A 17,051-nucleotide genomic window follows, 5' to 3' on the forward strand; every position below is an offset into this window, starting at 1 on the left:
AGGACGGCAGACAGACGCCTGGCTTCACCTGGGACGTAATCCCCAGAACCAGAGCCACGGGCCCTCCCCCGCAGCCACAGCAAGCCCCCTGGATGCGGGACATCTGGTCTCCCTAATGCTGCCCATCTAGGATGTTCTGATCATTCTGTGCATTTGCTAACAGGTCAGGAGGAGGGGGGGCTCCTGAGACACAAGAGGCGGTCTGCCTAACGGCCATCTGACCCCAGACACTGCTCGAAGCTTCTGGCTAGCGCACAGCTAGATTTTAACACTACGGGGGGACAAAAAAAGCCTCTTTTCTGCAGACTGCTTTTTGTTGACAAGGCCATTTCAGAGCCGTTTAGCTTCTGTGCGCGTACATGCGTGCCTCCGTCCTATTTCGAGGTTTCTGGAGAGAGCACGTCACAGGGCCAGGGAGCCCAAGCACAGGCGGCTGGGGGATTCCTCAACAGCTCAGCGTCTACCAGGAAAACACCAATCCGTGGGAAGAGGGGGTGGGTCGGACGATTTCCCAGGCTCCGTCCAGCTGTGACACTTGATGAATGGAAAATGTTCTAACACAGCACCAGGCACAGCCAAGTGCTCTGTAAAATTATTTAACAGAGGTGATGCTGGGACTGTCACCGGAAGCTGAGGCAGAACAACAGCAAAGAATGTTAACCAGGCCCAGGGGGCGCCAGCTTACACGGCGTCTATGCGGGCGGCCAGCACGGGCTCGAGGCCGCTGGGCCTCATGGCGGGGAGTTGGGTCTGCATCTCCTCTCCAACCCCTTGCCAGTCTTCCGCACTGGAGCGTGTCCGGATATGTCACGAAGGCAGAAGCAGGCATGCCCCGGACACCTGCCGGCAGAGAACCAGCAGCCACACACCCAACCGTGGGGCAGCCGCAAGGGACGTGACCCTGGCTTTGAACTCGCGCTCTAGCACTCCCGACCCACGGGACTATGGGCCAGTTGCTCGGCCTCTGTGAGCCTTCGCTTCCTTGCTTCCAGCTGTGGACAGCATTGCCCTCACGGGACAGCTCGGGAAGGCCTAGCTCTACCCAGGCTGGGGCCGCCCTCAGGTCACGGCCAGGGCGTCGCGGACGGGGCTGTGACAGGCACGGCCACCGCCGAGGGTTTAGTAACCGGTGACGGAGAAGTGGCCCGACGTGTTTTCTATCAATAGCCACCCCACCGCACCCTATCCCACCCTCCCGCCTTCCTTGCCCGGCTTCAGACGCTACAAGACCGTACGCCACCTACGACGTTTCGGCGTCCGAAGGCCAGGCAACCGCAACGACTGGGAACTTCTATCAGGCAGGTGAAGAGGCGGGCAGGCCTCCTGGAGGGAAACGGCGGCCGGGCCCGTCCCTGGGAGAGACTGGCGGTTGGCCAGGGAGGGGAAGGCCTCAGCCACGGAAAACGTGCACAGGGCTCTGAGCCGGGGGAGCAGGGGGAGGCCGCGGCAAGAGCCCCGCTCACGGTCACCCCCAGCCACCTGCTTTCTGAGAAGTGCGAACACGAGTATTCACTTCTCCAAAGGCTCTGCGGGTGACAAACAAGCGTCCCCCGAAAAGGGCGGCGAGACGCCACCGCGTGGGGGCACCTCCTGGTTATGATGGCTTCGCTTTTCTGACCTGCCTTCTCCACACAAACTGCCACTTTCCTCTGCCAGGCTTACGTGGTTTCCGGTGAAGGGAAAAGGACAGCCTGAAAGCGTAGCAGGGACTTCACAAATCTAGAAATTCTGTTACATATTCGAGTCCCCCGTGGACGGGCGCTCCTGGCCTGCTGCCACCGGAGTCCTGGATTCAAGGCGCCGCCAGCCCAGAGAGAGATGCGGCATCTCTGTGGCAACCAGTCTCAGAGAGCCCCACCTGCAGCCTGCACCCCCACCTGCCCGCCCCCCTCCGTTTTCCAGGGGCTGCTTGGCGACCTCCCTCCCTGTCAGCAGCGACAGCCTGCCATGGGCTTCCGGGACGCTTCTGCGGTGATGCCCCCTCTGGACGAAGCCTTCGCACCTGGGTGCAGAGCAAGGCTCACACCCAGCTCCCGGTACCTCTGCCTCCCAGTCCTAAGCCTCGTAACTAACTACAGCTGTCAGGTTTAGCAGCTGAAGACGCTTCAGTTTGAAGTTCAGATAAATGATGGAGAAACACCTACGCTACAAATTATTTGCTTTTTATCTGAAATTTAACTAGCATCCAGTATTCTACCTGGCAATCCCGTATCACACAGTTCTCTATTTGGCTTCGGGGACTACCCATTAGTGCTTGGGTGGTAATCTCCTAGGGGTTAAAGATCTCACCCGGCTGACCTTCGGGTCAATGACAGAAACCCTGTGTAAATACTCAGTAAATCAGAACGACGAGGGGAGCGTAAGGCCATGTGACTATTTGGAAGTACCTGGTATAAAATTACTGAAAACGCATCCTGTTAAACTTCTCTCAAAAAAACAAAAAACAAAAAACAAAAAACAAAAAACAAAAAACAAAAACACACACACACACTAACACTTGAAGAATACTTTGGGATAGGTTTTTGGCAATTTAAGTGTGTCCCTTGGAACATACACTGGTGTATCTGTGTGTTTCTCCAGAACGGCTGATGGTTTTAGAATAAATAAAATCTAAAAAAAAAAAAAAAAAAAAAAAAAATTCTATTTGTCACTGATTTCCCCCATCATTGGGAAGCTGGGATTGCATTAGCGCAATGAAAGATAACTGTGAGGTCTGCAACATTCTCTTTAAGAATACGTGGAGTCAAAAGCACGTTACAGAACGTTTGAGATTTTAGAAGCTGCTGTGCGGAGTCTGGGAGGCAGTTTGTCCAGCCAAAGCAGCAGGTTCACCATGGCTGATGCCTTCCTACCGAGTTCTACTTTTGCCCTAACTGGCCTCCTGTCCCCAAGTAATCCTGCTACCGCCTCCTGAAGGGATGAGATGGATGGACGTTCGTGACCCAAGGGGCCCCGGACTGTTTTCACGCCCAAACACCTACATTTAACGCCTGCCTTCACCAGCAGCCCCTGGAGGGCCGAGACGGTGGGAACAGGATTCTGGGTGCAAGGGCACACAGGGGAAAGCTCTCCAGCAGGCAAGCCCCTGCTCCCCAGACTGAGGGAGGAGCTAGAAACGGGGTCGTGGGCAAAAGGGTCCCACACCTTCCACCCTGCCCCTTGTCCTCCCCACTCCCTGGCCAGCCAGGCCACAGCCTCCCCTCCAGGAAGTGGCGCTCAGGGCCTGACGGGCCCTCTTACCAGTGTGTGTGAGCATGTGCCTCTGGAGGGAGCTAGCCCAGGGGAAGACCCGGGGGCAGTGGGGACAGTTGATCTTCTGCAGGCAGTTGGCGTAGGAGTTCCGCTTCACCCTCAGCAGTTTGTCTTCCGGAGGGCTGCCCTGCTCTTCGTCACTGGGCCCGTTGTGGTCTGCGGGGGCTCCGGCCACCTCGTCCTGAGCATCGTCCTCCGTGGTCTGTAGAAACGGACTGAACTTGTTGGTGTCCGTCGTGGCCAGCATCTTCTCGATGCTGGCGAACTCCCCGCTGGAGTCTAGGTCCACCCCGCCGCTGCTGGAGCGGGGCCGGCTCCTCATGCCCTTCCTCCGGCCCCTCTTCTTGGATGAGCCCGCGGGCCCCTGCTCAGTGGGTGAGGCCGCCTCTGGGCTGTTGGCAGGAGGGGACGGGTCGCTGGATTCTTTGGGGCCGGCGGAGTTGGCAGGGGCGGTGGCAGCTCTGGGAACAGTGCTTCCTAAGCTGTCTGGGGCCGTGCTGGGACTGCCGGCGCTCGTGGGCCCCGGGTCGGCCACCTTAGCCTTCAGCAAGGTGGGCGCCGAGGACACGGACGAGATGATCTGGGCGATGGAGGCCAGCGGGGGCAGCTCTTCCGTCACGGGGGGCTTTGGCAAGAGCAGGGGGGGCTTGGGGCGCAGGGGCCGCAGCAACGCCGGGCTGCTGATGAGGGTGGAGCCACCCAAGATGGGGGAGCTGTTGACCAGCGCGGAGGAGTAGATGGGGACGGCCAGCTGGACAGAGCCCCGCAGGGGCTGAGTGTGGGCTTCCAGAGTGCTGGCTGCAGAGGCCACGGGCTTCTCCGGGCCCCCACCGGGCCCCAAGGGCACTGGCAGCGGAGGGCACGGCGGAGGGCAGGGGGACGGCTGCTCGCCACTGCCCGGTTCCTGCTCAGGCTTCTTGGCTTCGCCAGCACCACCCACGTCCTTGTCTCCTTTCCTCAAGTTCTTGGGGATGGACAGGTCAATGGGCTCCATAGAGCAGTCATAGGGGGCCGCGGAGGCGGGGCTCAGGAAGGCCGCACTCTCCTGCTTTACTTGCACCAGGGCCAGGCCCTTCTGGGAGAAGTCCAGCGGCTCGTTGAAGTCCACCGCGAAGTTGCTGGCGGGCTCCAGCTTGACCGAGACATGGGGCGGCAGGGGCTGCGCGGGGCCCCCGTGGAGAAAGCCGTTCTGCGGCTCCAGGAAGGCGGCCAGGGGCTTGCGATCGCCAAATGGCCCGCCCCCGTCCTCCACCCTCCCTGAGGCCTCGGCGGCCGCCTCGGCGGAACTCAGGCCGTCGGTGGCCAGGACGTAGCTCTCAATGTCGTGCTCGGGCACGTGCAGGTGCTGCTTCAGGATGTGGTGGATGCAGTTGCGCTTGGCCGAGAAGGCGGCGCTGCACTCCTTGCACTCGAAGGGCTTGCGGCCCTTGGGGCAGCCACCCAGGCCGCGGCCGCAGTGCGTGCGCATGTGGATGCGCAGGGCCCGGTAGTGCTTCAGGTCCTCGCCGCACAGCCGGCACACTGTGTCCGGGGAGCAGAAGGCGTCCACCATCTCGGCGGTGCTGCTGGTCACGTACTCGATGTTCTTCTCGATGTCCTTGCGTGTGGCCTTGAGGTGCTTCTTACGCAGGTGCCGCTCGCAGTTGGCCTTGACGGTGAAGGGGTAGTGGCAGATCTTGCAGATGTAGGGCCGCTCGCCGCTGTGTGTGCGCAGGTGGCGGATGAGCGCGGCCTTGTCGGCCGCGATGTAGTCGCAGATGTTGCACTGGTAGGGCGAGATGCCCAGGTGGGAGCGCACGTGCGCGCGCAGCACCCCAGAGAAGGCGAACACCTGGTTGCAGAAGCGGCAGGGGTAGAGCACCTTGCGCATGGCCGGCGCCTTCTTGCTGCCGGGCCCCGTCATGATGGCCTTGAGGTCCCCCTCCGTGATCTCCTGCTTGATCTTGGCCTCCATGCTCAGGGGCAGCAGGGCCTCGATGATGCTGTCTTGCTCCAGCTGCGTCTTCATCTCAGCCTGGCCCGGCAGTTCCAGCCGCGGCTGCTGCAGGAAAAGCTGTGTGGCCGTGTCCGGCTGGGCCCCGGCCTGGGACTGCAGCAGGTGGGCGCTGGAGGCCGCCTCCATGGGGCCTTTGAGGAGCTTCAGGGGCGGTGGGGGGAGGCTGGGGCTGATGCAGCCGGGGGAGGCCTGCTGGGCGTTGAGGAGCGGCGGGGGCGTGGACGTGGCCACCACCGTCCGCGGGGTGACCAGGGGCTTTGGCTTCAGAGGGGGCATGTGTTTGAAGATGGCCTGCAGAGGGGCAGCGGGGGCCTTGGAGAGAGGTGGAAGACTGATCTGAGGGGGCGCAGAGGCCGCCATCTTCAGAATCTGCTGGATGTCAGCCAGCTCGATGGCGGACTCACCAGAGATGGGCTTGACCACAATACTACTGTCGGGCTGGATGATGAAGCCCTTCTGGAAGGGCTGCAAGGACAGGTGCTTCATGCTCTCCTTGGTGGCCGGGAGGACCGTGAGAGAGCCGCCCAGGGAAGCAGCTTCAAAAGGAGACAGACTCAGAATGTTGGTGCAGCCGGGGTCCTGAGGTAGCTGACACTTGAGTGTCTGGAGCTGTATTGCTTGGTTGTCATCTGGCAAGGGCTCCTCGGCGGGGGCAGGCCTGACGTCTTTGGTGTGCTGCAGGCCCAGCAAGGCCAGGAAGGCCTTCTGGTCCAGGGCGTCCCCCGGCAGGGTCTTGGCCGGCAGCCTTTCCCGTCCCTGGTCCGTGGCCACATGGGTCTGTCTGTGCAGGGCGAGCGAGGAGAGCATGGGGAACGCCTTGTCACACGTGTCGCAGACGAACCGGTGCTGCTCGCTGATGCACCTCCGTAGGTTTGTCTCACACCAGGCCTGCGTGGAAGCGGGTCGGCAACAGCAAGGGAACAGAGAGGGTTTAAAAATCATCACTTCCCCCGAGGGGCAGAAACCTATCTGCTGTCTGGTTGCCCCAGCACCCAGCCTGGGCCTCCCGCCACCCCCGCCCCCCGGCTTGCTAACGCCCATCCCCGACTCAATCAGGGAACCCGCAGAGCATCCTAAGCACTTTCCTGCCTGGTGAATGACATCAACCCCAGGGTATCTCAGAGAAGCAGTGAAACACGGTTAAGTAATAACAGCACAAAGATAGGACAAAGTCTCTTTCAGAACATGGTGTTCTGGAAAACTACCGGGATGGGGACTTCCTACCACCAGGGGAGAAGTGACTATACCTTCTTGATTGTGGGACAAAGGGCGTTGCCTGGGCAGGGGCATGAGGAGGGGGGGAGGGTCACGTGAGTGCATACATGTGGGTAAATACGTATGTGTCTATACATACGGAATAATTCACTGAACTTGAGGCTTTTGTGCCTCAAGGGTTTCCCTGTTGATACCCTGTATCTCAATTTTTTTTTTTTTTTTAAAGTAGTTTCCAAGTAGTTTTGGCAGGTGTTTTACAGGCAGAGAACAAACATGGTTCGGGTTAATAATGACCACAAACATCTTTAATATAAACTGCGACACCGGCACTGGGAATATTTACCTGTAATATGCCTATTAAGGAAATATTTAAAAAATATAAACGCAATTCAGATAGACAGGGGTGGGGTAGGGGTGGTGAGCAATTCACAACTTTAAATCCAAACGCCCCAAGAATGGGAAAGCAGACACAGGTTAGTAAGAAACTCAACACAAAATAAAAACCCACCCGGCAGCTCAATGACCCGATGGAGACTGAAAGACCGAGACCTTTTTTCAAGAAAAAAGGTTGTTATATATGAAAAAAAGACAAACCCAACTGACAACATTTTAAGGAAGGGAAGCCTCAGGGTTTTAGGGTGGGAGTGGGGGGTCTGGTCTACTCAGCCCGTGCGGAGGTGGCTTCCGGGTCCATGGGCCGAGCCAAATACCTGAGAAATTCGAGGAAACTTCCTACAGGAGAAGTCAGTGAATCCTAAGTCATGGAAGCCAGCAGGAATGGAAGGGTTGTTCTGTATGAAAGGCCTTCCCATTGCGTCCCTGGGAAGTTGTTTGTGGACGAGCGCATTGTGACGCAGCAATCCTCGGTGTGTTCGAAAGGTAACGCAGCAAATGTCACATCTGGCAGAAAAAAACGGACAGGATATAAGGGGGCCGCTCAGAGTTTCCGCTTGTCCAGTAGCGCACTGTATTTTCTTTTTTCTTTAAGATTTATTCTATTTATTTATGATAGACATAGAGAGAGAGAGAGAGAGAGAGAGAGAGAGAGAGAGAGAGGGGAAGAGGGAGAAGCAGGCTCCATGCCGGGAGCCCGACGTGGGACTCGATCCCGGGTCTCCAGGATAGTGCCCTGGGCCAAAGGCAGGCACTAAACCGCTGAGCCACCCAGGGATCCCCGCGCACTGTATTTTCTGTTGCTTCATCTCAATCGAAACAAAAATGACAGGATACCAAGAAGCCTCTCTGCTCGTGGTTAGCACCGAGAAAACGCTTCCTTTAAAAAAAGATTATATTTCACCAACTTCTGGATACGCAATCTTTGCAGACAGAACAGGGAGGTATGTCCGGTAAGACAGCTGGGAACCTGAGGCCACTGCTGCAGGCTTACTTGTTCTTACCTGAATTACGCAGCACAGACGGTCATTTCGAAGGTGTCTCTCCCACCCTTCGCTGCACAGATTCTAATTATCGTAAGTGCTTAAAAAGTCAAATAGCACACATTTGCACACACTCTACAGCATCCCCCGTCTCTGATGGGGATGAAAGGAAGAGGATGAAATGATAATCAGGTTCTCCAACCGAACTAGTAGCACAAGACAGTGACTATGTATTTAATTCTGATATTATTAAGCATCGTGATCTGAAAAACCACCATTGCTCCTACACTAAAGAGCAAAGCATCCTGCAGGGGCACCAACCATGCCCCTCGCAGGCAGGTGGGCATCCTTTCATGTTTTTTTTTTTTTTTTAACTGATTCATGAGAGACACAGGCAGCGGGGGAAGCAGGCTCCCTGCGGGGAGCCCGATGTGGGACTCGATCCTGGGACTCTGGGATCACGACCTGAGCCAAAGGCAGATGCTCAACTGCTGAGCCACCCAGGTGCCCCTTCTGACTTTCGTTTTATAGACAGGAACACCGAGGCTCAAAAATCATAAGCAACATGGCCGAGGTGGCACAGCTAGCATGAAGCAAAGATCAAACATAAACCCTGTTCGTCCTCCACCCACACCTGTTATGATGCTGTTGCCTTTTCCTCGAAAGACTCCCACAGATGCAGTCCATCTGAACATCAGCGCTCTCCACCTCAGAGACGACCTGCACCTTAACTGTCCTGAGCCACAAAGATGTGAAACAAATGCATTTTGTTATTTTAAAAAAAAAAAAATTTTTTTTTTAGAGGGGGAGGGAGAGAGAGCATCTCAGACGGGCTCCACACCCAGCACAGAGCCTCATGTGGGGCTCGATCTCATGACCCAGAGATCATGATCTGAGCCTAAATTGAGAGTTACTGATTGAGCCACCCAGGCACCGCGCCTGAAGACATTTTATGATGCTTCCTCCGCTCTTCATACAGTGTCACCTTCTGGGTCCTCACTGAAAACCATCCGACAACTCCCAATCATTATGCATTATGAGCATCCCTGGACTGGTACTGGATATACCAGCCACTGGAGCCACATGTGACTATTTAAATTAATTGAAATTTCCCCAGTCACATTCCTCTCATTTCAACAGTGGCACCGGGTAGTGCAGACCTAACGCATTTCTGTTTCTAAGACCACAGCAGGCTTTGTTGGACGGTGCTGTGGGCCTCGCACCTTTCCAAATACCTGTGTGTAGCAATGCACGTGGCTCTCACAAAACCCCTCAGGCAGGTTCTCTCAGGGCTCTGCAGGGAACAAACGTGGGTCTCGGCGCAGGGAAAACGGCCGACCCCAGTTTACAACTGCAGGCACCTTGGCAGAAACTCTCTGCTTTGAAATTCTTCTCGGGGGGAAATAAAGGGATAATAAATAACCCACGAGGCAGCGGAGCTCATTTCCCTCTAGTGACGAACGCCGTGCCGAGTCTGTGCACCTCTGCTCTCCTTATGGTGCTGTGGCAGGCCGGCCTGGCCAGGCCCTGCTGTGTGTCCAACCTCTTCTGCCCCCGGCACCACCTCGGCCACATCTTGCCATTAGGATTCCCATTGTGGTTCCATTAAACTTAGCACACTGGGTTCCCACGAGCCACTCAAACACAGAAGTCTCTCTGAGGGAACGGTCTTTGGGCCCCCACCCGGGATGGAGGCCCCAGAGAACCCGGAGCGCCCTCAGGTGCGGGTGGGGGTGGGCGGAGGGGCGGCCCAACCACTGGGAAGCCCAGCCTGAGCACCCAAAGGGCTGAGTCCCAGGCCTGAGAAAGGCGAGGAGGGACACAGCACGGCTGCAGCCTCTCAAGAGAACTTCTCTTTCCAGCCAGAGCACGCTCAAGAGCCCCGCTGTCTGTTGGAGGGGCTGCAACGTCAAGGCCCCACGGCAGCTCTGTCACTGCCCCTGCCCAGACTCCAGTTCAACTGCATGCTCGTCGTCACCCCTACCCCATCACCACCCATCACCACCCCGGCAGTCGGTCAGCTGGAAGCTCTCCACTGACCCTGGGGAGAACGTCTGCACTGGGGAAATTTAACACTGACCACACACTGGACAATAGTGAGAAATCATTACTAACTTTTCTAAGCTGTGGTCATCTTCTGGTTGTGCATATTTTTTAAAAGTCCCCCTCCTTTACAGATACGTAGTGAAATATTGGTAAGTGAAATGTGATGCCTGGGACTCGTTTTGGAATTATGTGGGATGGGAGAAGAGATGAAATGTTTAGGGCCGGGCCGTGAGATGGGAATTCCTGAAACTGGGGAGCACGGGGGTTCATTACTGTGCTCTCTACTCGTGCGTATATCTAAAATGTTCCTAATATGCATATAAGAGAGAAACAGCTTAAAAAAAAGAGGGAGAAACATCTAATTACAGATGGAGGGATACCTGGGGGGCTCAGCGGTTGAGCATCTGTGTTTGGCTCAGGGTGTGATCCTAGAGATCTGGTATTGAGTCCCACGTCGGGCTCCCCATAGGGAGCCTGCTTCTCTCTCTGCTTGGGTCTCTGCCTCTCCCTGTCTCTCATGAATAAATTAAAGAATATAAATAAATGGCTAATGAGAGTGAGCTGACCTTTTGCCTCTTTTTCTGAGCTTCAACGACATCTAAAGCACTATTTGCAGCAGAAGTGTGCGTGTGTGTGTGTGAATTTATAAAAATTACAGAAGGGAAACCCTTACCGCGAGTGTCACCGTGGCAGGGGTGAAGCGAAGCTGGGTTTCCCCAGCAAACCTATGAGACTATCTGAGCCTCTCTCTGGGGAAAAGGTGGAGGGGTCCAGGGTTGGACCCTGGGTTGGAGGGTTGGAGGGTTGGAGGGAGGCACCGAGCCCAGGGCTCAGGAAAGCCCCCCAGCTGGGGTTTACGTGCAGGCAGAGTGAGCCACTCTGGGCAGGCTGGGCGGTCAAGCCGGTGGCCTCATGTGGCCTGGCCCTTTGTGAACCGGAGAGGATTCCGACGTTCTCTCTCCCAGCTTCTTTCCCTCTGTCCCGTGCTGGCCACCAGCCAGGTGAGGTTTGGGAGGCTGCGCGACACGGGAGCTGAGCTGCTCTGTGCCTTCCCTGGAAGGCAGGAATAAGAGAGAGAGAGTGACAAAGTGCAAAGGCAGGTGCCGAGGGGGCTGCCACTCGCGAGCACTCTGCACCTGGAGTCTGTACTACTTGCTCCTTCCAATAGCTGGCACTAACTACATACATCTTGTGTAGGATGTTTGCAGACCAGCACGGGGCACTGTCCCGGATGTGGGGCTGTCACAACAAATACCTAAAATCATTCTTCCTGATAATCCCGGGAGGTAGCGCTAGGGAAGAATCAGCTAGTGTGTGATGATCATTCAGTCACACCTGGAAGCCGGCCCTGGGTCCCCGCTCAGCTTTCCCTGTGAAGGCTTCACTGCACCTTACAGAGGAGGGGCTCAAGGACCAGAGTCAGGTAGGAGGTTCAGGTGCAGCGTGCGGCAAAAGAAAGCCACCCCCTACATTAACTACTTTATCTTAACCTCAGGCAGGGTCAATCCTCATTACTGGTGGATTCTGTATTTGTCAATTTGCCAACTCGCTACCATGTATCTATAAACCCCATCCCTACTCACGGTGCACCTGAGGATGTGCACAGAAAGGTGACAAAGTGGAGCCACCGAGGTCTGTGTATTCCTGGCTGTGGCTGACCAAGGCGACACTGCTCTGCCGTCCTGCTCCAGCTCAGACTGTAAGGTGTCCCTCCCGCCGTCTACTTGGTGCCATACTTCCAGCATTCCTGTGCCTCTTGTTGGTGATTTGGTGGCTGAGGATGCCTCCAAGCACAGTACTGAAGAGCCGCTTGCGGTGTGCGTGAGCACCAGAGGCTGTGATGTGCGTCGGACAAGCTTCATCCGGGCACCGGTTCCGGTGCTGGGGGCAGGGAGGGAGGGGGTACACTGTTCGCGAGTCAGCACTATTCACGGAGTAAGATTTCTTGAAACAGAAAACGTAACACCAGGATCTGTATGGATCAGCTGATGAAAATGCAAGCAGAGGCCCGCAGGAAGCTGACCCTGTGTTTCCTCTAGAAACGACGGTTTGATAATCACTAATTCTGCACTGCTGCAACCTTAGAGAACAGAATGAGTCTAAGGACTTAACGCCAAGGACTTAACGCCGGAGCCTAGCTGCACGGGGAGACGTTCCTCATCTCTGCCACCGCATGAATCATGCTTATCATACAGCACTGTGGATTTCCACTTTTACACTTTTTTTTTAAAAAAAGATTTTATTTGAGAGAGCGAGGAAGTGCACACACAAGCAGGGGAGAGGGGCAGAGAGAGAGGGCCAGGCTCCTGGCGGAGCAGGGAACCCCACACGGGGCTCAGTCCTAGGACCTAGAGATCATGACCTGAGCCAAAGGCAGACGCTTAACCAACTCAGCCAGCCAGGTATCCCCCAGTTTTAGATTCTTCAAGGCAGAGCAAGAACTTAGATTTCTGCACATCAAGTGAAAGCAGAACCCCCAGACTTGTACGATTATTTCTTTCCACCGTTCACAGACGTCTCGCCTCCTCTAAATAAAAGAAATACCCTGTCTAATCTGGACCATAATCATGTCAGCCCAACTTAGTTTCGCAGAGATTATTCTTTAAAAAAATAAAAAGAACTTCAATGGCCTATTATGAAATTTAATTAAATGATAGGAAATGATTGCAAGTATTACTGACATAAACAGGCTGAGAATACACAACACTGAGTCTTGGCAGCGTGCAGTTAACTGCAAAAGGGAAGCAGGTGAGCCAGAAAGTGGGCTGGAAACTCGGTAAACTGGACAGCACCCGACGAACAGGACATTTTTGAGCACGCACACCATATGTGTTTGTTGTCTGACACAGAAATGTGTTCATTTTAAGTATTTCCATACACGGGCCAGGCATATTACACAATATACAAATGAAAATTTAAAGGATGAGAGAAGTTCTTTTTTTTTTTTTTTTAAAGAGAGATTTTATTTATTTATTTGACTGGCGGGGTGGGCGGTAGGGACAATGTGCATGTGGGAGGAGGAGCAGAGGGAGAGGGAGAAGCAGACTCTGCGCTGAGCCCTGAATCCGACGCAGGGCTCGACCCCATGACCCTGAGATCATGACTGGAGATGAAATCAGGAGACAGACACTTAACTGACCGAGCCACCCGGGTGCCCTGATAGGAAAAGCTCTCTTAGTTTTCTTTTGTACCCCAGACGTCTTTCTGAACACCCTCCCTGAATCTACCGCACTAGCGCACAGCCTGTTGGTTATGCGTACTCAAGTGTGAGGGGCGTCGTAAGTCAGTTTTCTAAAAGGGAGGGAGGAGGGTGTCTCATCGTACGGTAATTAGAGCTGACCGCACTTCTCTCATAGCCATGAGTTTTTTTTTTTTTAATTTTATTTATTTATTCATGAGAGATGCAGAGAGAGAGAGGCAGAGGGAAAAGCAGACTCCAAGCAGGGAGCCCGATGCGGGACTTGATCTGGGACTCCAGGGTCGCGCCCTGGGCCGAAGGCAGGCGCTAAACTGCTGAGCCACCTGGGGATCCCTCATAGCCATGAGTTTTTAATGACACTGAGCTTTCTTCACTCTTCTCTAACACGTCTATCCCCTCCTCCATTCTCTGGCTCACCTTCCAGCCCCGCCCGTTTCTGGCACCTACGACAGTTTCACACATAGTAGGTGCTCAATAAACACAGGGCTGCATTAAACCAGGCTCTGTGTCCCTTGTGAAAGGCAACCGGGGAGTGGTGTGGGATGGCCTCAGGGACCAGAGGTGGTGGGAGGGGAAGTGGAGGTTGTGCGATCCCGGCCAACTCATTTCATCTGTATTTGGATTGCCCGCTGGGCAAAATTTCCCAAACAGGCCTGAGATAGGAATCGCTCCCTCCCTGGCCTTCTTCATCCAGGGGGAATCAAGTGACAGGACCTCAGATCTAGGCATGCCCGATGCCACAGGCCTGTGAGAGCTCTTCTCCATCCTTCTCTGACCCTTGACTGCCTTCTCATCTGGAACAGGGGGATCTTTAGAGTTACCATCAGTGACAGAGAACAAATGCTCAGAAAACTACAAGGTGCTACTGCAAACTTAACCGTCACCGTATGCTGCTAGGAACCAACCCCAGCAGGCCTAGCCCGTTTCCTGGCCACCGTGGCCAACAATGAAGACACAGGGAAAATGAATTTTAATTTCAAATGGATGTGTTCTCTCTCTTCACTCTCAAGGACTTTACTACCATTTCCACTGCTTCTGTTTAATCTTGAGGCTCATGAGAGAAGGGCACGTCCTTCCTGGCCACCATCTATGCTGTGGCAGCTGCCCCCTACCCCCACCCCTGCGCTTGGGCCCACAGCTCAGGAGAGCAGCACACACCATGCCAGCCTGCACATGCACTCAGAGCCTATTAGTATAACCGAAATAAGGCCCAGATCCACAACTGCACGCCTCCCTTTTCATGGGATTCGATCAACGTGCTCCTCCTAATTTCACTTCTGAAAAGGTACAGAATGCCATCTCGTAAGTGGCAGAGGGGAAAAAAAACACAAAAAATTTGCTGTGAAACCAGAAGCACGTGGCGAGGATGGTTAGATGAAAATAAAACCCCCACAGGAAAACGCCCCTTCCCATCTCACGCTCGGCACCTGTTGGCAGGCCTCAGGTCAAACCAGTGTGGAAAACCATCACCCAGAAACGTTTGGACGGGCCTTTGTCGGCCAGAGACACTCCGGTTCAACCAGCCTTCCCAGGGCCCCAGGAGGAACACTCTGCAACTGTTTCCAAAGAGCTCTTCAAGGACAATGGAGACCATTGTCAGTCTGTGGGTGATGCTGCTCACCCACAGCATCTGATCTTGGGGTCTGTGCTAACTTCACTTGGGCCTGTCGGTCTTCATGAAGACCACAGCCATTGCTCAGGTTGTCTCCTCTCACCTCACCCTGGGGCTCGAGAGATCCCTCAAGTCCTGCCCCGGACGGAACCACTCCAGGGACCCACGGACAGCACCACTGCAAAACATTCGGCTGCACGTCCGAAGTCCAGGGCCGGGGAGCGCTGGAGGGCCATTTCATCTCGTGTGTGATTCTGACGACGAGCCAGGGGGAATCTTACAAACTCGAGAGACTGCTTTCTGATGCCGTGGCGATGCAAAGGGAGGGCAACTTTCCCAAATGGAGAAGAACTTCACGGTCAGTAAAGATACATGCATCTGGCGGGGGGGGGGGGAGGGGAGTGCAACTAGCGAATCCCAGTCCCGGGATTTACAGATGCTAGTGGAACCCCCCCTTTTAAAAACAAAACTTCCCTTTTTTGCTCCCCCCCACCTTTTTTTTTCTTTTAAGATTTTATTTATTTATTCATGAGAGACACACACAGACAGAGAGAGGCAGAGACACAGGCAGAGGGAGAAGCAGGCTCCATGCAGGGAGCCCGATGTGGGACTTGATCCTGGGTCTCCCCCCTCTCTCTCTTTAAATCACATACTGAAATAAATGACTCTCAGGAAAACAAAAATTCATCAGTGGGAAGAACTCCAAAGGCCAGGTGAGGTTACATATCCAACACAGGGATGAATGCTCACACGGATGTTCGGCCGTCCTCAACTGCCAAATACGCACCCGTGCACACCTGGATGTGGACTCCAAGACATCCTGCTCACAGAGACAGTGTTTCTGGACCCCGATACAGCTCACCAGAGCCGATTTCACCCAGAAATCACCTGAATTCCAGCACATGTTACCAAATGTTTCTGTAAGAAAGAAAACTCAGGGGGACCCGGGTGGCTCAGCGGGTCAGCGCCTGCCTTTGGGCCCAGGGTGTGACCCTGGGGTCCCGGGATCGAGTTCCGCATCGAGATCCCTGCATGGAGCCTGCTTCTCCCTCCGCCTGTGTCTCTGCCTCTCTCTCTGTGTCTCTCATGAATAAATAAATAAAATCTTAAAAAAAAAAAAATTTAATTTAGAACACTAGAGTTTTTATCATTCCCCACTCCCTCCACATGTGACACCCTGGCGCCCCGCAGGGCTGCTCGGTCATGGTGGCTCCTATTACTGGGGCCAGGGCTCTGCAGTTGTGCCGGGGTGGGTGGGAAGGCGGGAGGCATAGTTTCAGGGCACGCAGTCAGGGCTGTCTTGACAGCAGAGGGGCAAAGCAGCTGCGTGCAGCTTATCTGCTCTCCCCCTGCCTCTCTTAGCACCACTTGCGATGTCACCGAAGGGGTATGGGTAAGTGTGAAGCAGAGATAGGAGAGGGCCGGGGCGGGGGTCTTGGGGGAGGGAAATGCCTCCCGGCAGCACGCAGGGGCGTGAGCCAAGGTTCCACTGTGGCCCTGCGGGCTGGAGGGACACCCCACAAACACAGACAGCCTTCAATATATACCTTCTCCGCGGCCTCCCTGTCCCTCCACCTGCAGAAATTAAACAAACGAGCAAAATCCCACGCAGACCAGCCCCACACCTGACGCTGGCTGGCCTGGAAGGAGCCTAGTTCTCACAGGCACGGCCGCCTGCGCTGGGAGAGACCCCACCCCACGAGCCAGCGCTCACCCTCTGCCCCTGGCTGTCACAGGCAGACAGCACAGGAAGGCAGGCACTGGCACAGGCCAGCTCTGGCCGGTCAAGGACATCCTCTCCTTCCCCAGGGAGGGGTCTGTCCTTTCGAGTCGCAGAGGGCGGTCATGGAAGCAAATGGTGTTCTTCTCCATACCCAGATCTGCCACCAGTCTCAAAGGGACAAAAGTTAAAATCTGCAAGTCCCGCGTGGAGGACTGACACCCACCACGGGGCGCCTGTGACCGTGAGGCAGGGCGCCACAGCATCAGTTCTCTTACAGCACACGCCCTTGCTGGAAGACGCTACATCTCCTCCCCTCTCTTCTATTTCTTCAAAGGAAACCATAGAACCCCGCGCTGGGGTAGAAAGGCCACAAACGCGCTACCACGGTCTGGGCATTCTGAGGAGAGAGCGTGGGTCCCAGAGGAAGCCCTGCTCCAAGGCAGCCGCTCTGAAGGCTCATCGAAGAGCTGACAGCTGTCACCATTCAGGAAAAAAAAAAGCAATGTGTCCCCACCTATGGGAGCAGGTTTCCTGAAGCGCCTAAGATGGGAAGGAAGCGCTGCAGAGGCATCAAGGTAAATCACCCGCAATGGGGATTTACCCAAGTGGAAGGCAAGGCCACCAAGAAGCTC

At 55.1% G+C, this 17,051-nt stretch overlaps 1 protein-coding gene across 10 annotated transcripts in view; it reads right to left on the reverse strand.

Annotated features, from left to right (window-relative positions):
- Positions 1-17,051, reverse strand: part of RREB1 (ras responsive element binding protein 1) — a 132,089-nt gene that overhangs the window by 12,160 nt on the left and 102,878 nt on the right. For all 10 annotated transcript variants that reach the window (XM_072729182.1, XM_025999397.2, XM_025999396.2 and 7 more), the window contains 2 exons: positions 7,174-7,363; positions 3,241-6,136 (listed from right to left, as the gene is read on the reverse strand). In XM_072729182.1, coding sequence (XP_072585283.1) covers positions 3,241-6,136; positions 7,174-7,363 — 3,086 coding nt within the window. The remainder of the gene's footprint in view (positions 1-3,240; positions 6,137-7,173; positions 7,364-17,051) is intronic.

This window comes from Vulpes vulpes, chromosome 12, assembly GCF_048418805.1.
Source record: "Vulpes vulpes isolate BD-2025 chromosome 12, VulVul3, whole genome shotgun sequence".
NCBI classification, from domain to species: Eukaryota; Metazoa; Chordata; class Mammalia; order Carnivora; family Canidae; genus Vulpes; species Vulpes vulpes.